Source organism: Trachurus trachurus (genome assembly GCF_905171665.1).
Source record: "Trachurus trachurus genome assembly, chromosome: 7".
Lineage (NCBI taxonomy): Eukaryota > Metazoa > Chordata > Actinopteri > Carangiformes > Carangidae > Trachurus > Trachurus trachurus.
Window position 1 is genome coordinate 7,018,798 of NC_139901.1, and position 23,762 is coordinate 7,042,559.

The following is a 23,762-nucleotide window of genomic DNA, read 5'->3' on the forward strand; positions in this document are numbered from 1 at the left end:
AAAAGAAGAGGGTAAGACGATGTCAGGACAGGGAATGTCTTTGTAGTTCAGTGTCTTTAGTTTCCTTGTGGATACCAAGAGAGAAGAGAGAGCGGTACCCCGACAAAACAATCTCAATCGTCCAGGAGGGAAACTCTCCCGTTCTCCTGTTTGCTTTGCCTTGTTGACAGGTCCAGAGAGGGAGTTCATCCTCCATGTTGTCCTTTACTCCTCCTCCTCCTCCTGCTTGCCTTGCAGAGTTGGCTTGCGAGTGGTTTTTGGCTGAGACGGCAGCTTGGACAGACAGTAGGTGGGCGAAGGAGGAAGCTCGTCTCTCCTTCATACAGACTCTTCTGTGGATAGCAGCAGGGGGTTGATGTATTCAAATCCCTCAAACTCTGACTGGTCTATTCTCTTGATGACGTCCCTGAGGAGGGGGAGATGGAGAGAAGAATCAGAGGTGTTGTTTCAATCACAGACCCTGAGCACAATGCCATCCACAAGCACAAACAACAGCAGCAGCAGCAGAGCACAGCGGATCAGGTTCTGAACAAAGGTGGGGACAGATTGGAGTTTCACAGCAGTGACAGAGAGAATGACTCTCCCCCTGTTTTTAGTCAAACCCCCACAACTGGTTAGTATGACAGAATAATAGGGCCATTGTAGTTTAAAACTCTGAATTTTCAAGCTGCAAATTTATATGAAAAAAAAAAAAGTCTCTGACATTAAAAACTCACAAATCTGCAAGAGAAAAAAAAATATTTTTAATGCCAGGAAGGAAATGACTCTACACTTCACAAGGAGCTCAGCCACCATAATGAAGTGGTAACATCAAGTGTTTCCTTGTTACCAAATCCAATGGAAAAGTGGAGTTTGATAAGATTTTCCACAGCAGGTATAATGAAACCGAGCCACGCCTGCCCAACCTTGTTAAGTGCAGAGATTTGTTTCTTTCCCTGATAGAAAACAAAACAAAATGAGTCAGTTTGTTTCTCATAAATCTGCTATTTTAAAGTTGAATATTCCAACTTTTACCTCCCCGTCTCTCTCCCAGGTTGTTTTTTTGACCTACAATTGCCCTAATACTCCGTCATGAGCGCTGCACTCGTCCAGCTTATTCTGTCCTGCTGCCCATTTCGATACCTGCCAGGACCCAGCGCTGATCTAACACCTGGCAGTGTTATGTACTGGGGACTGGAGTGTTGGTGCCCCACAGTGGCTGAACAGAGTGGCTAAATGTTTAAAGGAGCAGCAGTTATAATGGTGACTCTTCACTGTATTCATTGTAAAAGGGTTGAAACTGCTGCTGTAAAAAGTCTGAGCTGACGTCTTCTCTTTTGCACAGGACCTTCACACTCTGTGACATGGCTGTGCTCTGTACATGAAGTTAGGAGGGACACAGGGAGCGCTGTGTGGACTAATCAGTGGAGAGCTCCGACTGCTTTTTGTTTCCCGACTGTGCTGCTTCCATTAACAAAAGGCATAATCACAGGTAAATGGAGCGGAACCCCATAACTAGTGGGCTCGGAGCGGCTGGGTAAAAATAAATGTACTCCCTTAGCAACACTGCTGGCTTCTCCTCCTGCAGCAACAGGCTGTTTACTCATCTCCGTGTGCGTGTGTGCGTGTGCATGTGTGTGTGTGTGTGTTGGTGAGATGAGGAACTGAAGCCCAAAAAAGGAGGAGGAGGCCTCTCGCTGGGAGAGGCTGAGAGGCTTTCTCCCCGCAGACACTGAGCAGAGGGGCTTTGAAGTTAAAACAATAGGTGCCTTCACTGGACTTTCCCCTGCTGTACCAGGTGGGTGGGGGTCTCACTTTAGGGGCCACCAGCAGTGTCTAACAGGTTGCAGATCCCACCCACATAGAGCGCTGTTAGGAGTGAATAAAACGCTACACCGCCGGCTCGCCGACCGGCATACTGATGAAGCAAAAATCTTTCTCCTCCATCTGATCTCATGTGAAGTGCTCTCGCTGTCGGAGCAGGTCAACCACCAATACAACAATCACATTTAGAAAATTGTGTTTTTCTATTTTGGAGTTTCGGAGAGTACAGAGAGAGACCACAGAGAGGGACACATAAAAGAGAGGGGAGAAGGTTTGGGAGGTGACCAAAACAAACAGGGTGTTCAACCAACGTAAATGTTGCTTCTTTTTTTTTTCTTTTTTCTTTTTCCCCCGGGCTCGGACGACTTGAAAGCATTACCAGATGCAGAATGAAGAGGAAAGAACAGGGACGGGACAGAGGAGGAGGGAGTGAAGTGGGAGAGACTGAACAAGCACGAGGATACCTAAAGAGGGTTTCAGTTGAAAAGAACAGACATTCTGCACCGATATTAATCTAAGAGACCAACACGTTGGTAAAGCAGAGGCTCCCTGTAGTCACAACTGATGTCCATGTTTTACCCCACCCTTGGTTGGACGTGTGGGGTGCACACTGCACAGCGCTCCACCAGTGAACCACATCAACCACATAACAACCAGGACATTGAAGTAAGACAGACACAAACATCCCAGCCCCGCCTACTTGAGCAGTTTTATGATTGAAATACAATTGTGTTACAACTTCCACTAATTGCTCGTGAACATGCCCGACCATGGATCCAACTCCCTGGTGTCCAAGCTGAAACCACACTGGTCACAGCTTTCTCAATAAAAACTATGATGAAAAATACTGTTGATGCTGTGATTTGATGACCTGGTTTCAGTGGCGCCGCAGCTGCTCATATGAAGAAGTGTTTGCTCTGCCGTCTCTCGTCTCTCCTTCAGACACTGAATTATCCACTTGACCTGTTGCCCTGCTGGTAATAAACAGCAAGTTGTGTTCAGTAATGTTCAGTCTCTGTTCTCCATCATGTTGTTGTCGGAGGGATCTCCAGGATCCATGTTGACTATTTCAACATTCTTGGACAGATAGATAGATAGATAGATAGATAGATAGATAGATAGATAGATAGATAGATAGATACACCCTGACCATTGTGAAAGTTGCCCACTTTTTTAAAATTTTCATTGAGAGGGTATTCTCTTCTTCCTTTATAGATGGATAAATGCTTTTCCATTGTCTTTGGATGACGTTTTTTGGATGTTGTTACATTGGTCTTTATTCGTCTTGTATGAGCCAATTAGACAAAATTCATTTACATTTTGGAACCTGAAGTGTGTTGAAGTGTGTTGAATTAGTAAGTCATGTCTGCTATGTACCATTAGATGTACTGACAACTAACTTTGTAGTCCTCTCATTTCTAACTGGTTTATGCACATGTGTTTGTGAAAAACATTTAATAATCCTAGCATAATATCCTAAATATAAAAAGATTAAGATTAAAATGAATGAATGACACAAAATGCTCAAATGAGGCACTAAAGGTTTTATAGTAGTCTCTATGAGCGGGGCATCACTGTCGCTGCTGCAGCTCAACTCAACCATAATAAATGACCTGTTTCCTTCAGAACAAAGGTGTTGCACCTCACAGACCATCTCTGTCTCATGGCTCTCACTCTGCTCCTCCTTTTGAACCTTTTGAATACCTTTCATAGCTGGAAAACCAAACTATCGGTCTAATTAATGAATAACAACCCATGTAAGTCAAAGTTAGCCCAACATAGCACTGCTGGTCAGAAAACTGTCCAAGCAGGAATAGTGGAAACCTCACAACAGACCAGGACAGCCACAGCTGAATCAGAAACCATCAACAAACAAATGACTGAAATTTGACCTGAAACAATGAAAATGTTTGGTCAAAAGACAAAGATCAAATCAAAGTCTGGTGCCAACATCAACAGTGTAGGAAACCACCTGACCAAACCAGAGTGGTGCTGCGGTCCTGTTCCATTCAAACAACCAGCAAGGACCCAGGCTGGAGGACTACAGTATGTTTCCCTGGGCCCTGACTGAGGCTGCCATCTTCTCAGACAGAGAGCTGGCATAGCAAAACTAAAGCCTCCCTCCCCCCTCCCCTCCCCTCCCCACGCTGGCAAGAGCCCCCAGCAATCCTGGCTTTTAATGTAGCAATGTAAATCTCTAACACGGAGGGTTTACCCTTCTCTCTCCCTACACGACTCTCGCTTCTCTTTCTTCTCGTGCCAAGCCCATCACGAGTGGGAGAGAGGGGAGACTGGAGAGCTTTTTTGCATCACCCCCTCCTAACGGGAGTGGGCGACGTCAGCCCCTTCTCCTTGGTAACAGAGGGAAAAGAAAGGGATGGGGAGATAAAGTGCGAGACGAAGGGAGGAGGCGTGCGTCTTCTTTTGATGTGCCGTGGTGTTTGATGCCAGGTTGATATCTCCACTACTGAACTGGCATTGTGCTCCCCACCTCGTTCTACCCCCCCCCCCCCCCCCCCCCCCGCTCCCTTCACTGCACAACCCAACCTCCTCCACAATTGCCTCCCCAAAAGTCTGTCAGGGACTCCCGTTGTTAAACCCTGTCACAAATGAGCTGCTATGAGCTTCAGAGCCGTCTCGCTGCAGCCCCCTTAATGAGCTGCGAGTCTCACCCACTCCGAGGCTGGTTTGAAGATCAGCATCCAGCGAGCAGCACCTTCACGTGGAGGGAGAGCCGCCGCAGCCACCCATAGACATCTGTCATGGGTGCAGAGCGTGATGGGCATTTAATAAGGCTCCAATTAACACTGGGAGCTCCTGTTGCTCCGTGCCCTGCCGTTTCGTTAACGCCGTCGTTATTGCTGCACATGTTCACGAGAGCACGGGCGGGGAGAAGCCGCGATGCCCGCCTCTGTCGGTCTCCACCCAGCTGGTGGAATAATGAACCGATGGTGATGATGATGCCACCGACAGCTTGAGTGTCACATTTTATTTTGGAGAAAGTCCTAGCTCTGCTTGACTTCCAGTCCAGAGTGAGAGGTGGTAACGCCAACTCTAACAACGTGGCAGAACTGCTTTGCCTCAGCGTGATCTGTTGTTCTCCTGTGGAGAGAGCAAAGATGTCAAACCTCACGGCTGACATATGTACCCCAACCCAGTCTGGACCCCAAGTCTTCATTACGCTTTAACGAACTGCTTTTAGATTGTCTAACAGTGTCTAGAAAGGATGGAGGCTGTTTGTTGATTGGAGCTTTATGAAAGGTGAAGCAGAGTTTAGACTTTTTTCTCTCATCTTGTCTGTTTTCATTCTTCAAATAACATCTTCTGTTATTTTTTCTTCTGTGCACAGCGAATGCCCTCAGGTCAAACTGTACGTTTCATCACGCTGAGATTAGAAAAACCAGCCTCTTGGAGGGAGATATTTGTTCTGAAGCCCTGCTCAATGTGGACGATCAAATCAGGTACAAACACTTTGCCCTCAGATGTGGTCAGACCACATGTGATAGGACCCAGTCGGTGTCACGTACAGTGACTCCTTCAAGACACGATGTAGCCGCACTCAGATGAGACCTTTCTGGTCAGCTGCCAGACAGATGTGGAGTGATACACTGAGACCGTTGAATTGGTTAGTTAAAGGGATAGTTCAACATTTTGGCAAATTGGCCCATTGCCATAATCCCTATAGCTTTAGCAGTAGGTTTGTTATCTTTAATTGTCGGTGCAAGCTATTTTTAGTACGGCGGAGCAGAGCTGCGAGCTGCTCAGAGCTACGCTACGGAGGCTAATGGGATTTCATGATTTCCCTCATCAAACTCATCAAATACACAATCCAACAACCCAAGAGATAGTAATGGAATGTTATGAGACAGAGTTGTTTTCGAGGTAAATTCATGCAAAACTGCTGATGCGGGTACCTGTCAAGGGCAGTTTTTCGGCAAGCAGTCTCTGCATTTGCCTCAAAAACAATTATTATCTCATAGTGTGGTGAATGTGCAGGTCACAACTAGTCCACCAGCGTGTTTTGGAGTTGTTGGATTGTGTATTTGATGAGTTTGATGAGGGAAGCCAAGAAATCCCATTAGCCTCCATAGCGTAGCTCTGAGCAGCTCACAGCTTTGCTCCGCCGTTCTAAAGATAGCTTGCACCGACGATTAAAGGTAACGAACCTACTGCTAAAACTATAGGGATTATGGCAATGTTGAACTATCCCTTTAACATGGCTGACATGAGACTGTATAACACGTCGTTGTTTCATTAATTCAGAAACCCTTTATAGTTCATGCTTCTTCCCTCACATGTCTGTACATGGTCTTTCATAGATGGACAGGATGAAGACTACAATCAGCTTTTAATAACCAGGTTCTTGACTACTGTCTTGAAACTTTGTGATGGTGACCCCCTAATTTTTTTTCTCTGTGCATAATATAAACTCCCTTCAAACTAAGAAATGGTAATATCATCATGCCCTTAAATCCAAAAAATAAATTCCCTATAAATGATTGGGTACAATCCTTTTTTAATAATACTCACTACTAATGCTAAAGGGCCTGAATTTTTTTTCAAGTGGTGAGGTGCATGTTGTGTTCAATTTCAGTTTAGTTTCTGCTTTTGAGCAGTGCAGCTGTTGGGAGGCTAAAACACACAAAATAAAAGCTTTGCAGAAAAAATATAAACGTTGGAGCCTGGAAAAATCAATCCAGCATGGATTTAAATGAAAATGTTGTCTTACATGAGCCCGGTAATATCTATTGGCAAGGCCTGTTAAAGCCTTATGGAATCCATTTTGTGACGGCACAAAGGAAAACAGGCTGCGCTTGTGTTTTCGTGCGGCGGATGCAGACGGTCTGCACCAGTGGAGCCTGCTCTGCGTCTGTTGTTGTGCCAGATCTCTTCAGCCTTTTCTCTTAAACGAGGACTCCTGTCAGATCCTGAAGGCTGCATGTTTGCATTAATCAAAACAATGTCCCTGATGGATAAAGACGTCAATGTTGGGAACTCGCAAGGGGGGTGGGTGGGGGTTGTTCTTCTTTATTAGATGCAGAAGTCTTCTGGGAAGATGGCACATTACCCACTGTTAGTGTGAGAATAAACGTTCCCTTTCACCCTGTGTTTGATCACGACAGGATCCACCGATCACCTGAACACATTTCACACCTGCCAAGTACGATCGCTGTCAAATCCTGTTGCAGCCTGGTGCTCTGCTTCATTCACTGATGTTGACACAAAAGAGAAGATTTAATTTGAAAAGGGGGAAAATAAACTGAACAAAAATATGAATGCAGCTCTCATTGCTCCCACATGATCAAATTAAATATCCAGGACTTTTTTGCCAAGCTCAAAAAAGGCCTGCTTCTTTCGCATTTTCTTTGGAAATGTGTTTGGATCAGAGTGTGAGCTCATCCTTCTACCTAACAGGTGTGGCACACAGCATCATAACACAAGTGTGCCCTGGACTGCTCACTTTAACATGTGCAGTTTAGGTTATTTATTAGACACGGAGGGTATTATGTGTGTGTGTATGTATCTGTGTCTTAGATTTCCAACTGATAAAAAGGGAGAAACAAAAGTTTAAATGTATATTCTGTTCAGTATATAAGAGATAAGAAATGCAATGTCCCTTATTGTTTTTCCAGTGGGTGTAAACATTTGGCACCAACTAACACCGTCAGTGCTGTACCACACACATTAGTTCAATATGTGTGTGGCTAAAGACTGGATGACTTTGATGTCAACAGCCCAGACAGTTAAATACACACTACTGTGTTGTTTAGACTGAGCTGTTCAGAGTGCTGGGGTTACAAGACCATCACCACATTTACTTGCAGTTACTAGAAATCAGCTTGATGTTTCAGAGACCCTCCAATGAAAATCAAGTGTTTGAGTCATATCATGATCGAATATTTCCACATTGGAACCACAGTGAACCCGTCAGACAACCGGGGATTAATCCATCACAAACCGAAGCCAAGTTCTGGGGCTGGGCAAACATGAAACCTGAAACCTTGTCAGTACAGAAGAGAAGAGTTTGTATTAACACAACCACTGACACTAAGTCAGGTAGAGCCAATCCAAACCTTAAATCTTATATCTACTGGACTAACATGTCAGATATATCTACCGGTATGCTAGTTGCCAATTTGACTGCACAGCAGCCTCCTCTGTCTGACCGAGGTTCAAACATGTGAAACACATGTTACTCTACTTTCACCTGTTGGCACAAAGTAAGCAGCTGCAGTGGGTGGGAATTTGTAACTGAGGAATGAAGAGTAGATGTGCTTATACAACCTTTTGTGGGGAAACCAAAATAATAATGCAACATGTTAATAAACTTCAGCACACAGATCTTCATATGTAAGTGAGGTGTTTTCTTTTGACTAACACATGTGAAGGAGGAAAGAGGAGTCAGTCATTCACATAATGTGTCGGCAGTGATGTGACTGAAGGAGCTGTACTCACTCATCATCTGGTGTTAGCTGCACTGGTTCATTAGTAAACTGCGTGTCGAAGTTTTCGAGGCCGTACTCATCGGAGATTTGAGGTTTGAATGGTGGCGTCACCTCTTTCTTCTCCAGCTGAGGAAGAAACAAACACAGCGTGTACAACCATTGTTTTTACTTAGTGAGGGAGAACAGAGACAATGCAGAAAATACTCCCAAAGTCTGTAAACTTTTTTTTTTTTTTTGTACAATTACAGAAAACAGACTGTCTGTCACTCATTACCCAAAATATATGAAGCTGCATTCAAGTGATCACACTTCTTCTCCATGAGCTGTCAAATCCTCATTTTTAGCAACACATGTTTAGCTCACATTTGAATTCAGCACTGCAGGAATAATGTGCAATTTTGCATCATCAAACTGGAGGTAATGAGAACTGATACTGCAGAGTCCTGCAGAGTCTTCTAATTTGATATGATAAGATTATTCTGTCACAATTTCAAAAGACACTGCTGATGGTGAACTGTCAAAATCATAGTGAACTGTCAAACTCCAGCAGTTCATATAATTAGTCAACATTTTATTAGTGTTTTTCCTGCAGATTCCAGTTGTTAGATGAGTTATGTAGCTTGGCGCTCCATGTGACAGATACTACTTGGGTCATCCAAACACAGTGGAAGTGTTTGGAACGGGATTTGGAGCAGAGAGCCACAAAGCTAGGGAGGGGTGGACAGGAGGTTGGATGGAGGATGTGGTCTACGACAGGCTGTAGCAGACCGGCCGTCTGGTCTACGGAGGTCTTTCGCTTTACACTGTGGCCACCATTACAATACATCTCAAAGTGCGGCTTCTGACGCCTAGCAACCCTGACAACAAGTAATGTGCTGTGCCCCTGACCTTGTGGCCACCTAGTGGTGACTTTTGGTATTAGTCATTTCCTTAAGTTTCTTTTTTCCCTTCTCCATATGCTACAGTCAAAAGCTAGCAGCTAGCAGCTAGTAGCCTAGCAGCCTGCAGTGAGCAGTGTTTTCCTTTACGTTCAGCCTTGGAGTAGATTTGTCCGTAAGTATTGTTTGTAAAAAGTGATTCTGCACATGTTTACAGTGTCAGTATTTTATGTATATTTATGTATTGCATGTAAGTAAATTCTGTTCTGTACTGTTCAGTTTTACAGAAACGGCATCAGTAAAAAACCATACAACTGAAGACGGTTTGGCTGAGTTTTTGTACGCTATCTGTCTAGCCTTGTACAGATACACAAGAGTGAGGACAGAATAGTAAAAGGACATCCACACAGCGGGCTAAGACACAGGAATCAAACACTGAGCAGCTACGCCATGGAGCAACAAGATGAAGCTGATCAGACGCAGCAACACTTGGAGGTCAGGTCAGAAGTCTCTGGCTCTAAGTTATCGACCAGATCAAGCAGGTCTTCGGCCAGCGCAGCGGCGACCAAGGCAAGGGCCAAAGCCGAAGCGGCTCGTGTACAGGTATCATACGCCGAAAAGGAGGCTGCTATGATGAGGGAAAAAGCCAGAGTGGAAGCAGAGCAACAGAAAATGTTGGCTGAGGCAGCACAACGCAAAGCAGACTTAGAAGCCAGTCTGTATGTGCTGCAGACAGAGAAGAGTGCCACCGTAGCCTCAGCTGAAGCAGCGGTCTACGAAGCGGCAGCAGAGATCCAAGTCGATCCTTTTGAAGATTTAGCCCAGGTTGCTATTGAACGCACAAGTGAGTATGTTCAGGCTCACTCCATAACACCAAGCATTCAACGTGAGCCAGTCTTGCAGCAAACACCTGTCACACCCTACCATGTTGAACAAAAGGCAGATTACGCTGTTCCACCTGTTAAGTCAGAGAATCCTCTCTCCAAGCTAAGAATCAAAGACGAGGCTGTTGATGATGAACATAGGAGATATTTTTCACAGCAGTCGCCTCCCCCCAAGTCTCCTGCAGCTAGCCCACACAATCATCCAGGTGAAGCTCCACTGATGACAGATTTAGCCAAATACCTAGTCAGGAGAGAAATGGTGAGTTCTGGGCTGTTAAAGTTTGATGACCGTCCAGAAAACTACTGGGCTTGGAAATCTTCCTTCCAAGATGTTATGATAGGTCTTGACCTATCAGCTAGAGAAGAGCTTGACCTATTGATCAAGTGGCTTGGTCCACAGTCTGCTACACAAGCAACGAGGATCAGATCTGCTCATGTCCACAATCCTGCAGAAGGTGTTCGGACGATTTGGCGGCGATTAGAGGACACGTATGGCTCTCCTGAGGTCATTGAGCATGCCCTTTTACAAAAACTGGAGAATTTTCCAAGAATCACTAACAAAGACAGCCAATACCTCAGAGAATTAGGAGACTTACTTGTAGAGGTAGAGTCAGCAAAGGCAGGTGGCCACTTACCTGGTTTAGCTTATCTTGACACTTCACGAGGAGTCAATCCTATCATAGAAAAGCTTCCATATGGCCTACAAGAACGCTGGGTTGTGCAAGGCTCCAAATACAAAGAAGAATATGGTGTTTCCTTTCCACCCTTCGGTTTCTTTGTAGATTTCATCTGCAACCAAGCAAAGATCAGGAATGATCCAAGTTTTGCCTTTTCTACACCCAGTAGCTTCAGCTATTCTAAGACAGAGAAACCTGTGAGGTACAACAGCCAGAGAGCTGTCTCAGTTAGGAAAACAGAAGTGTCTTACCTTCCCACAGCTTTCCAGGAAAACACATCTGGGAAAACAACAGATGAACCTCATGATCGGTGTCCATTACACAACAAGCCGCATCCTTTAGCAAAGTGTCGTGGATTTCGAGGCAAACATCTAGATGAAAGGAGAGCTTACCTTAAGGAAAACTCCATTTGTTTCCGGTGCTGCGCATCCACAAGACACATGGCTAAGGACTGCAAGATTGCTGTGAAGTGCAGGGAATGCAACAGTGATAGACACATTTCTGCATTGCACCCAGGTCCGGCTCCTTGGTCACAGGAGGCTCAAGAGAGGGAGCAAGAGCATGGCGGGGAGCGAGAAAATGATTCACTTCTTGAAGTCACGTCAAAGTGCACAGAGATCTGTGGCAATACTCCTGGTCCAAAATCATGTTCCAAAATCTGTTTAGTCCACGTGTATCCTGCTAATCATCCAGACAAGGCTCAGAGAATGTATGCAGTCTTGGATGACCAAAGTAATCGGTCGTTAGTCAAATCTGACTTCTTCAACCTCTTTGGTATCAATGGAGTTCCATCCTGCTACACCCTGAAGACCTGCTCAGGTATAATGGAGACAGTAGGGAGAAAGGCTAGCAATTTTGTTGTTGCATCACTTGATGGAAAAATCCAGGTAGCACTCCCTTCTCTCCTTGAGTGTAATATGATCCCGGACGATAGATCCGAAATTCCTACCCCTGACATTGCTCAGTACTTTCCACATCTTGCACCTGTTGCTGACAAAATCCCACCAGCCGATTCCAGTGCTCCCATTCTACTGTTGCTAGGACGGGATGTTCTGAGTGTTCATAAAGTGCGAGAGCAGCGCAATGGCCCACATGATACTCCATATGCACAGCGCCTGGATCTAGGATGGGTGATTGTTGGCGAGGTGTGCTTGGGAGGAGCTCACAAGCAAACCAACGTGAACGTCTACAGAACAAATGTGTTACAGAATGGACGCACCTCATTTCTAGTGCCATGTACAGGATCGATCCGTGTGAAGGAGAAATACAGCAGTCCTACACAGCAACTTCATCTCAGCTCAGCTGAAACAGATAATCTGGGAGACACTGTTTTTCAAAAAAGTCCACATGATGATAAACCTGCACTATCAGTTGAAGATACAATCTTCCTTCAAATCATGGACAGAGAGGTCTACATCGATGAAGATAACCACTGGGTGGCACCACTGCCTTTCCGAACGCCACGGCGGTTTCTTCCTAACAACAGAGACCAAGCCCTGAAGCGTCTCACCACCCTGCGGCACACGTTTCAGAGGAAGACAGAAATGAGAGACCAGTTCATTGACTTCATGAAAAAAATGTTTGAAAACGATCAAGCAGAAGCAGCCCCACCTCTGACATCTGGCGAGGAGGCCTGGTATCTCCCCATTTTTGGAGTTTATCACCCCCAGAAACCGGGTAAGATTCGGGTTGTCTTCGACTCAAGTGCTCAATGTGAGGGGATTTCCCTGAACGATGCACTTCTGAGCGGACCAGATCTCAATAACATGCTGATTGGTGTTTTGCTGCGCTTTCGCCGGGAGCAGGTAGCTATCACCGTCGATGTTGAGCAAATGTTTTACTGTTTTCGGGTCAGGGAGGACCACAGAAATTATCTCAGGTTCCTTTGGTTCCAAGATAATGACATCAGTAAAGATGTTGCTGAGTTCCGCATGAAGGTGCACGTTTTTGGTAATAGCCCTTCACCAGCCGTAGCCATTTATGGGCTGAGACGAGCAGCTGAACTAGGCGAAGAGGAGCACGGCTCAGACGCGAAGCAGTTCATCTTTCGACATTTTTATGTGGACGACGGACTCGCTTCTGTGCCTAGCGAAGAGGAAGCCATCGACCTCTTGACAAACACAAGAAGCATGATGGCAGAGTCAAATATCAGGCTTCATAAAATAGCCTCCAACCGTCCACAGGTCATGAATGCATTCCCATCAGAGGAGAGAGCCAATGACCTCAAGAACTTAGACCTGAGTGCTGATCCTCTGCCTCTTCAGAGAAGCCTTGGAGTAAGTTGGAACTTACAGACTGACAGCTTCATGTTTCAAGTGGCACCAGATGGCAAGCCCTTCACAAGGAGAGGAATTCTTTCTGTTGTCAACAGTCTGTACGATCCCCTTGGGTTTGTTGCCCCTGTGGTGATTCAGGGGAAATCATTATACAGGGAACTTACCTTGGAGCAGCAAGCGTGGGACGAACCTCTACCGGCAGACAGGGAAGTGCAGTGGAGGAAGTGGACTGACTCACTCAGCGAACTTGAACATCTCCAGATACTCAGAAGCTATGTTCCAGTGTCATTGTCTTGCACTCAGAGGAGGGAGATATGTATCTTTTCAGATGCATCTACTATGGCTATAGCAGCGGTCGCATACCTCAGGGTCATAGACACTGATGGCCAGTGCCATGTCGGCTTCATCATGGGCAAGGCTAAGCTAGCACCAACTTCTGCTCATACAGTTCCACGCTTGGAACTATGTGCAGCCGTCTTAGCTGTCGAACTGGCTGAACTGATTACAGAGGAGAGCGACATGGATCTACACAAAGTCACATTCTACACGGATAGTAGAATCGTCCTGGGATACATTCACAACATCACTCGCCGATTCTATGTGTATGTGGCGAATAGAGTGACCAGGATAAGAAAGTCTTCAACACCAGACCAGTGGCATCATGTCAGTACTGATCAAAATCCAGCAGATCAAGGAACAAGGTGCATTCCGGCAGCTCACCTACAGCACAGCATTTGGCTCTCAGGCCCTGACTTTCTAAAACAGGCTGATTTGGAGGTGTGCGAGCCGACAGAATCCTTTGACCTCGTGGATCCAACGTTGGATACAGAGATTCGCCCTCAGGTCATATCTCTTGTCACCAATGTTGCAGAACAGATGTTAGGGTCACATAGGTTTGAACGTTTCTCAAGTTGGAAATCCCTTCTAAGAGCAATGAAAATGCTCATCCACATTGCAAAGTCATTCTCTAAGACTTCTCACACAGGAAAGTGCGCAGGCTGGCACTGCTGCAACAGTCTGCACTCTACAGACCTCTCAAAAGCAAAAACAGTGATCATTCAGTGTGTACAGCGCGAAGTCTATAAAGCAGAGTTTGAAAGTCTCTCAAAGGAGAAAGAGGTTCATTCACAAAGTCCTCTTAACAAACTCGACCCCTTTATTGATCAGGAGGGGTTGCTGAGAGTCGGAGGTCGTTTGCAGTCAGCCGATCTCTCAGAAGCAGAGAAACATCCCCTGATAATCCCAGCGGGTCACCATGCTGCTGTACTGCTAGTCAGGCATTACCATGACCAGGTAGCTCACCAAGGCCGTCAGTTCACCGAAGGGGCCCTACGCACGGCAGGACTGTGGATTGTTGGAGCTAAGAGGCTCATTGCCAGCGTGGTGCATAAGTGTGTCACCTGTAGGAAGCTGAGAGGGCGCATGGAGGTACAAAAAATGGCTAACTTGCCTGCAGACCGAGTCGTCGTAGACCCACCTTTTACACACGTTGGCCTGGATGTGTTTGGGCCGTGGAACATCACATTCCGTCGCACAAGAGGCCACAGCCCTGAAAGTAAAAGATGGGCCGTAATGTTTACTTGCCTGAGCACCAGAGCAGTGCATCTGGAAGTTGTGGAGTCAATGTCGACCTCCAGCTTTATCAATGCCTTGCGTCGGTTCTTGTCAATCAGAGGACCAGTGAAACACCTCCGGTCAGACCAAGGCACAAATTTCGTTGGGGCCTGCAAGGAGCTAAAGATTAACGTCAATGACCCAGAGGTCAAAGAGTACTTTCAGGATCAAGGCTGTACATGGACGTTCAACACACCGCATTCATCTCACATGGGCGGTGTGTGGGAACGTATGATTGGTGTTGCACGACGCATACTTGATGGTCTGCTGTTGAAATCCTCAACTACTCGCCTCACACATGAGGTGTTGACCACTCTAATGGCTGAAGTCATGGCTATAATGAATGCCAGACCATTGGTTCCTGTCTCGACCGACCCTGAAACGCCTGAAGTTCTCTCACCTGCAATGCTTCTGACCCAGAAGGCCAGTGTTGTGTCAGTGCCACCTGGAGACTTTGAACTCAAAGACCTCTATAAAAGTCAGTGGAGACAGGTTCAAGGTCTTGCAGATTGTTTCTGGAAAAAATGGAAGCAAGAGTACCTTGCAACATTGCAAACCAGAAGAAAATGGCAAGGCGAGAAGCGAAATGTACAGGAAGGCGATGTTGTCTTGCTTAAAGATGGTCAAGTCAAACGCAATGAGTGGCCTATTGGGCTTATAGTGAAAACTTTACCAAGTGCTGACAACCGAGTACGGAAAGTTGAAGTCAAGATCAGGAAGCAAGGAGTTGCTAAAACATATCTCAGGCCTGTTACGGAGGTGATTGTACTCCTACCTGAAAATGGACAGAATAACTAATTTATAGTGGTATATTTGTAAATATACCAGGCGGGGAGTGTGCTGTGCCCCTGACCTTGTGGCCACCTAGTGGTGACTTTTGGTATTAGTCATTTCCTTAAGTTTCTTTTTTCCCTTCTCCATATGCTACAGTCAAAAGCTAGCAGCTAGCAGCTAGTAGCCTAGCAGCCTGCAGTGAGCAGTGTTTTCCTTTACGTTCAGCCTTGGAGTAGATTTGTCCGTAAGTATTGTTTGTAAAAAGTGATTCTGCACATGTTTACAGTGTCAGTATTTTATGTATATTTATGTATTGCATGTAAGTAAATTCTGTTCTGTACTGTTCAGTTTTACAGAAACGGCATCAGTAAAAAACCATACAACTGAAGACGGTTTGGCTGAGTTTTTGTACGCTATCTGTCTAGCCTTGTACAGATACACAAGAGTGAGGACAGAATAAGTAACTTCATTTCAGAAACACTTGAGGTCTTTTTTTTCTTTTTTCTTTACAGTTGCAGCAGTAGAAGTCGAACTGAGCCGTGACACTGTTTGTTTTGCTTTCATTAGTGGCTGGTGTGAATCTTTGGTTTTGCCATGAATAATCCACTAGTCTGATCCTTTGTAGCCTCAGAAATGGCGTCTCTGAAATGGGACAGCCTGGTCATGCCGATGTAATGCAATCGTCGAGAAGGATGTGGCCCCTGAATTGGGACACCGGTTTGTACATGAGCACTCTGAGACAAAGTCAAATGTTTAATTTGATGTTGGACAAATGGACACACTAATCCTAAGAAAAGGAAGAGAACATGATCAGAGGCCTGTAGAAAACAGTTGTGTTTTATGCACAGCACATATAGTACTGTACATCGGGCTCTGTGGCTCTTCTCCATATGGACAGATCTGCCACGGTTAGAGACAAGCACCTTGTTGCTGCATTTCTCAGTGGCGGTGAAGACAGACAGGACTGAGGAGTGAAGAGAAAAACAACAGAATGGAAAGGGTTGAGGCAGCAGAATAATTGTGCCCGAGTGATTCAGCCAGGAGAGTTTTTGTCTGGTTTGTTTCCATGGTTTCACATCGGTCCCTCATCCTGTTAAAATGTGCACTGAGGACATTTTCTGAGAACACAATGAAGTCAGATGGGCAGAGAGAGACCACAGGTACACATCTCTGTTCTCCATGATGTTTCCTCAATCTAAGAATGTGCTACTTTAGGAGTAGCACCAGGAAGATTATAATGGAGCTCAATCAATATTGTTTTCGATGGCTAATCCGGGTCCTGCCTGATGCTGTGCGTCATGTGTATAAAACTGTTTAGTGATTAGAACAGAACAGAATAGAAATGCAAGACATAGAAAAAAGACCCATATGTTCATATGCATGCGCTGAAATCTCAGTGTAATGTATCACTGGTATTCACTTTCTACTACTTCTACAACTGCTTCTAAATAATGAAATGATGAAATAATTTTCACAGTTCTTGTTAGTGTGTGTGCTCTCATACGCTTGTCACACTTTTTTTGCTCTGCTGAAAGTGACTGAAAACAATCACAGTTTTTAAGATCAATATGTTTTGCTTTTATAGTATCATCATCATCATGCCATTCACATAAAAGAGATAAAAACAACAGTGTTTTCATGTTGCTTTTGTAAGAATAACGCAATAACAGTCATGTTTATTACCAACGAGGTGCTGTGGTTATTTGAGGATAGAATGATATTTTCATAGACCTTTACTTGCCAAGAGCTGTCTCCAATGATGGGAAGCATAGCAAGGCTAATGTTAGCGCTTTAACTGCCCCAATCTTTATGACTCTTCTTCTTCTGCTCAAGTTCTGCTCAGCAAGGCCTGACCAAATTCCTGATAGTGAATGACTGCTGCTCAGAGGACACAGTAGAACCTCTTGTATTGTAAAGAAGTCAAGTCAAGTTTTTATTTACATAGCTCCTAATCACAAAAAAAAGTTATATCAAAGTACTTTTCTAGAGCAGATCAAGACTCTTAAAGGGATAATTCAACATTTTGGCAAATTGGCCCATTGCCATAATCCTTATAGTCATAGCAGTAGGTTCGTTATCTTTAATTGTCGGTACAAGCTATTTTTAGAACAGTGGAGCAGAGCCGCGAGCTGCTCAGAGCTACGCTACGGAGGCTAATGGGATTTCTTGCTTTCCCTCGTCAAACTCATCAAATACACAATCCAACAACTCCAAAACGCTCTGGTGGACAAGTTGTGACCTGCACATTCACCACGCTATGAGATAATAACAGAACGTTATGAGACAGAGTTGTTTTAGAGGCAAATTCATGCAAAACCGCTGATGCACGTTCCCGTCAGGGACAGTTTTTCAGCAAGCAGTCTCTGCATTTGCCTCAAAAACGACTCTGTCTCGTAACGTTCCGTTATTATCTCATAGCGTGGTGAATGTGCAGGTCACAACTTGTCCACCAGAGCGTTTTGGAGTTGTTGGATTGTGTATTTTTTTTTTTTTTTTTTAAGTATATTTTTTTGGCTTTTTTGCCATTATTTGATAGCACAGTGAGATAGAGAGAGAGGGGGAATGACATGCAGGAAAGGTCTGCCCGAAACGGGACTCGAACCGGGGACGCCTGTGTTGACATGGGGCGGCCGCTATAACCACTGCGCCACGCACCGCCCCGCTGGATTGTGTATTTGATGAGTATGATTAGGGAAACCAAGAAATTCCATGAGTCTACGTAGCGTAGCTCTGAGCAGCTCGCGGCTCTGCTCCGCTGTTCTAAAAATAGCTTGCACTGACAATTAAAGGTAACGAACCTACTGCTAAAACTATAGGGATTATGGCAATGGGCCAATTTGCCAAAAATGTTGAACTATCCCTTACATGATATTGATTAAAAAGATAGTGGAAAAGTAAAACTTCCTTCTAAGAGGCAAAAACCTCAGGAACAAGACCAGACTCAGGGTGAGTGGCCATCTACTGTACCTCGACAGGTCAGGTTAAGGGAGCGTGAGAGAGTGAGAGAGAAAGAATGAGAGAGGAAATGACCATCAAACAACATGATGGCTGAGAGGCTGTCGACAAGCGACCATCACACCTCAACACGACTCATCCGACAGGAAACCACATTCAGCAGGACAGAAAACGACCCAATGGCCCCTTTAAAAACACAGAGCCAGTGGATTAATGAGAAAAAAATGTGAATCATATGTTCTTGTGGTTTATTTTGAACGGTTCTGACAAACAACCTGTTTTGTTGTTTGGGTGTGAACATTGTAGAACTCTGTTACACACTCACCACTTGCTTTTTGTTTGTCAGTCGTTTCCTCTGTGTGTGTGTGTGTGTGCGTGCGTGCGTACTTAGCTCCTACACAGCTCCTGGTTCTCCTGCTGGTTTTTGCGGCAGTTTCTCTGCTTCATTAGTGTTATTGGTTCAAAGCACTTTGTGAGATCAGCTTCAAATAAACAAACACAAAGCAACTCACTTTTTCTCTTTGTATCTCTTCCTCTCGTTCCCTCATCACCAAATTGGCCCACCTTCCCCCAAACTCTCTCTATCTCGCTCTCTGTTCGCTAATTTCTTTTTCAACTTTTTCAGTGCCTACCTACTTTCCTCTGTCAGTTTCACCCCCTCACATCCTGTCTCCATCTTCCTCCTCTCCGTTTGTCTCTGTCTTACTCATTGTCAATTCTTTTATCTTTTTCACATCCCTCTCCTCTCTCCACCTACTTTCCCCAGTCTCTCTGATGTGTTGTTGGGCAGGCTGAAGCTCTGTGTGTTGGTAATGAAGTGCACTGAAGGCCAGAAACGAGCCCAGCACCTTTAGAGGCGCACTCACACACACACAAACGGGAAGTGCCCCTGAGGCCAGAGGGGCACATGAAAGAGCTAAGTGAGGCGCCAGAGCGATGCAGGAGAGCCATGGATTCTCAGATCACAGCACCTGTCAGAGTATGTATGTGCGTGCATGCGTGCGTGTGTGTGTGTGCGTGTGTGTGTGTTCCACTGGCATTGCTGCTTTCGGGACAGGATTAGACGCTGCGACAGTCAGCCTGATCTGAGGCCGGCGCTAATGTGACTGGAGGAGACATACCGCAGTCAACAGATGTTGAGCCATACATCACACACTTCCATACATACTCACTTAATCACACACACCGAGCTCTCTCTCTCTTTGTCTCTCCATTGGAGTCCCATTTCCATAAGAACAAGGAGATGAACATCAGAAGGTAGGGACTTCTGTTGGACAGTGAGACATCCCACAGAGAAACCTGCTGATGTTCACATACGCGGTGAGCTTCAGTGGACAGAGAGACGGCTGGAATGAAACCTGGTGCTGTGTGAAGCATGGCGACGTGACGACGTTAGAGCAAAGGCGCACAAGCAGCCGGACAATCCAACAGATTGTAAACAAGCAGCAGTTCACAGTTTAGCTAAGAGGAAACTGTGTGCGCACACTGAAAGAAAGTCAGGGGCTGCAAGAAGGACAGATAAATAGAGACTGTACATGTGTATATCGCTCAAGATTCATGGAAAAGTCCAAAAGCATGAAACAAAATGAGGCCGGTTGTGTGGCGTGTGCGTGGCGGCTGCAGAGCGCCCTGGCTGCCTGTGCCCGACGCGTGTGTGATGCCTCCAACCTCGCGGCTGTTTTGCATGATCTAGAGATTCGGCGTCTCTTCTATTTCTCATGCGTGACATGTGGCTTCCAGCAAAAAACAGAGAAGACCTGATGATGTCATATTGACATCATACCAGCAACATCACATAAAACTGACAACTTCCACCAAAGTTTCTATGTCTAGGCGGAATCTGAAGTTGTGGCAGACGTAAAGAAAAATTAATATATCGTTTTAGTAGCTGTGTGTGAAAAAAGTGGCACTTTACTGACATTTTCTATCAGAAATAAAATGGAAATGATTTTACAATGAAAAGAACCAGAAATGGACAGACTCTGTTGAGAGATGGAGCTGATAGTAGCAGTCAGTGTGAACACACACATGCTCTTCATTTGCAATTAATTAATTAATTTGAAGCACCTTCGAATAGAGGTGCTGCAGCTGCACATCCGGTCAGCAGCTTAAAGGGATAGTTCAACATTTTGGCAAATTGGCCCATTGCCATAACCCCTATAATCTTATTGTTACCTTTAATTGTCGGTGCAAGCTGCTCAGAGCTACGCTACGGAGGCTAATGGGATTTATTGGTTTCCCTCATCAAACTCATCAAATACACAATCTAACAACTCTAAAACGCTCTGTTGGACAAGTTGTGACCTGCACATTCACCACGCTATGAGATAATAATGGAACGTTACGAGACAGAGTTGTTTTCGAGGTAGATGACTGCTTGATGAAAAACTGCCTCCAACGGGAACGCGCATCAGTGGTTTTGCATGAATTTACCTCGAAAACAACTCCGTCTCGTAACGTTGCGTTATTATCTCAAAGCTTGGTGACCACTGACCAAATACACAGAGCTGTGCTGTGCAGGAGGAACTTCCTGTTGTTCATATGTGAGACACAGACGCAGCCACAACAGGGATATCTGTTTCCCTGCCCGACTGGGATCAGAGGATCAGTGAAAGATAATTAATATTGGTGAAATCAGTACTACCCGTTTCCAAATGATTGACTCCTTCTCCGTGTTCATCAACCTGACAGTTCTCTGGCATTAAAGAACTGTGCATTTGGAGAGGGAATAAAAGAGGACAGCAGGTAAATGATATTCAAATGTGTCATCTCTTCAGAGAGAAAACTCCACGCTCCCTCAGGAACTGTCTGATGAATATTAATACGTGGTAACAACAGTAGCGGCATGCCAGGCCTGTCAGGTCTGGAGACAGGTTTCTAGTTTGAGGGCAGAGAGCGTCGCTTCTCCACCTCTCACAGCTTTGTCAACTTGTTTTCCCTCTGCGCTACATGGGAGCTTTGTCGCTGGGCTCAGGATTTCTGCCCGCTTTGATATCTTTCCCCAGTTTGCCTTTGGTGTGTACTTCACAGGCGCGGTGGCAGCACTCATTAACACACTCTGACAATTGTTTTCCTCTTTTATACCACTACACTACCTGCCATCTCACCTAATTGTCCTATGAGGGACATGGCTACAATGAGGATATTAAAAATGGCCTTAATTCATCTTAAATTAGGATTTGCTCTGGTGTCTGATAACGCAACACATTAACAGTGCAGCTTCAACAGCTTAGTAATTTTCATTTGGGAAAATTAAAAATCAGAATGTGTGTAATAAGAGCACTGTTTTCAATTTTCTTTTTTTATGGATTAAAATACAAAAACTAGCATCACAGCTATAAATTCTATTTTCTATTAGTAAGTAATACCAGAGGAAGAGACAAAGCTACTTGTGTTATCTGTTCTGTTACCCTACCTCAATGATATAAACAGACCAGACAAGATAAGAGCAACTCTGCTCTTTTAATGCAAAACAATTAAACCAAACCACAAACAACATTCTCCAAAATGATCCTAAACCTGAACCAACATTTCTCTGAAACAGTTGAGAGAGGATTTCTTCCCGCACTCTTGTTTTAGACTACATTCACATCAGCTAGGTGTTCCTAATAAACTGCCAACTGAGTGTAGTTTGGTAATGTAAAGACCCTTAATATTGTATGACTCGCACCCTCTTTCATGTGGTTTTCAAATAATTTTGTGCGTCAACCTCGACACACACACACGCACATGCATTCACTGCCTGTGCTTCAGTTGGTGCGAAAATCTATGTGTGATTAGAAATTCACTTTTATTTGCCTTGTTGCTCCACAGAGGGGGGAAGGTACTTTACAGCACGCAGCAGTAGTCTACGCACAATGTCTATGACTGTATCATCCATATTTTAACACATAGACACACGCACATACACAGGGCTCCACCTCGCTCATGTGCCTGCTCAGATCGTAAATAGGAGGGTGTGTTGAGTGTGCTGTTGAGGCTCTTGAAGTTTACAGCAGACACGTATGATGGAGCCTGACAAAGGCAGTTCACAATATAGATTGACAGCTGTGCACTGTTCTCTGAGCTGATTGACATTAGATGTGGGCGTGCCGTGTTTATTCTGTGTCTGTTGTTGTTACATTAGTTCTGAACGCGCTGACAGGTTGTAAGAGTGAAGATCCAGATCGGCTGTCAGCCACTGTCTGTCACGAAGCAGCACTCACCTGGATCTCACCGGTGACGAACTGTGTACTGGGAGTGGAAGTGGAACATGTGGAGGGATCACCTTTCACCTCACAGTTAATTTATATGACGTGAGTCATGAGATAATAGGAGTGTGCTGTTGGAGAATGTGGGATTTTACATGTGTTAGATGTAAACCAAATGAATTGTGTATGTCGTAACTAAAAAACCAAGTGGACTTTCATTCATGTGTCATGGTAAAGTAAGCGCGTCAGTTGTGTTTCCTGTTGAAATGCCTCAGTGGCTTAAAGCATTGGCTTATTGTTTCATACATTTAAGATGTGAAGCAAGGGGACGGTATTCTGGCAAAAATGAACAAAGATGTTCCTCGGTTGCCGCTGGGGGCTGGGACCAGAAGTGAGCAATTCTCCATTGACCCCCATGTTAAAATAGTCGACTTTACAGCTTAAAAAAACATATTTACAGCCTGGCACATTTTTTGTTTTTGGTCTCTACCGATATTTTCCACCTCCATGAACACTGTGGTTAGTGTTATTTAGGCTTAAAATTCTTACATACTGTAAATTGGGGCGTGGTTACGTTGAGTGACAGGTTCACAGACAGTTACCGGCTGTTAGCTCTTTGCTAAAGCATCGGCTGGGCCAGGCTACACCCAGAGGCCCGCGGCTACATCCAGCGGTTAACAGGTGCTGCAGTGTCTGTGTTTGTTTGCCTATAGTTTTTTCTGGTAATTAATATAGCTTGTTGTGCTGTTGACTGTACTAACTGAGCGTTCAAGGAGTCTGTGTTGCAGTTTTTTCGGTGAGTAAATATCTAGTATGCATAGACTATATAAAATAAATTTTACCTGGATGTTTGCACTAATTGGCATGTATCGGCATATTTTGCCGCTGGCTTATAATGACTTTATTGCCAACTCATGGTCCCTGCTGATACAGACAGAGGACCTGATTAGCCTTAGCTAGCTCAGTTCGGCTCGGTTGCTTCGAGTTCAGTGGGCGGGTTCTCGGCCGGCTGAAACCAAACCAAACCAAAACCAATGGGTGACGTCACGGGTGCTACGTCCATGCTTTATACAGTCTATGGTCTGGAGATTGGGGGGGAGGTGGGGGGGGTATGGGATGAGTGTGTTTGGCAGCAATAATACTCTCTACTGACTGGAGAATTTAATCCATCAATGACTGTTTTGAAGGGTCTAAAGTGTGACAAGAAAACGTTGCAGCTACCCTCTGACCACCACCTCCAGCCTGGACTGTTGATCCGTGGATTC

At 45.0% G+C, this 23,762-nt stretch overlaps 1 protein-coding gene across 2 annotated transcripts in view; it reads right to left on the reverse strand.

The window, feature by feature from the left end:
* Positions 1-305: 305 nt before the first annotated feature.
* Positions 306-23,762, reverse strand: part of prkcz (protein kinase C, zeta) — a 111,423-nt gene continuing 87,966 nt past the window's right edge. For both annotated transcript variants that reach the window (XM_083975941.1, XM_083975942.1), the window contains 2 exons: positions 8,260-8,375; positions 306-406 (listed from right to left, as the gene is read on the reverse strand). In XM_083975941.1, coding sequence (XP_083832067.1) covers positions 319-406; positions 8,260-8,375 — 204 coding nt within the window. In that variant the 3' untranslated portion in view covers positions 306-318. The remainder of the gene's footprint in view (positions 407-8,259; positions 8,376-23,762) is intronic.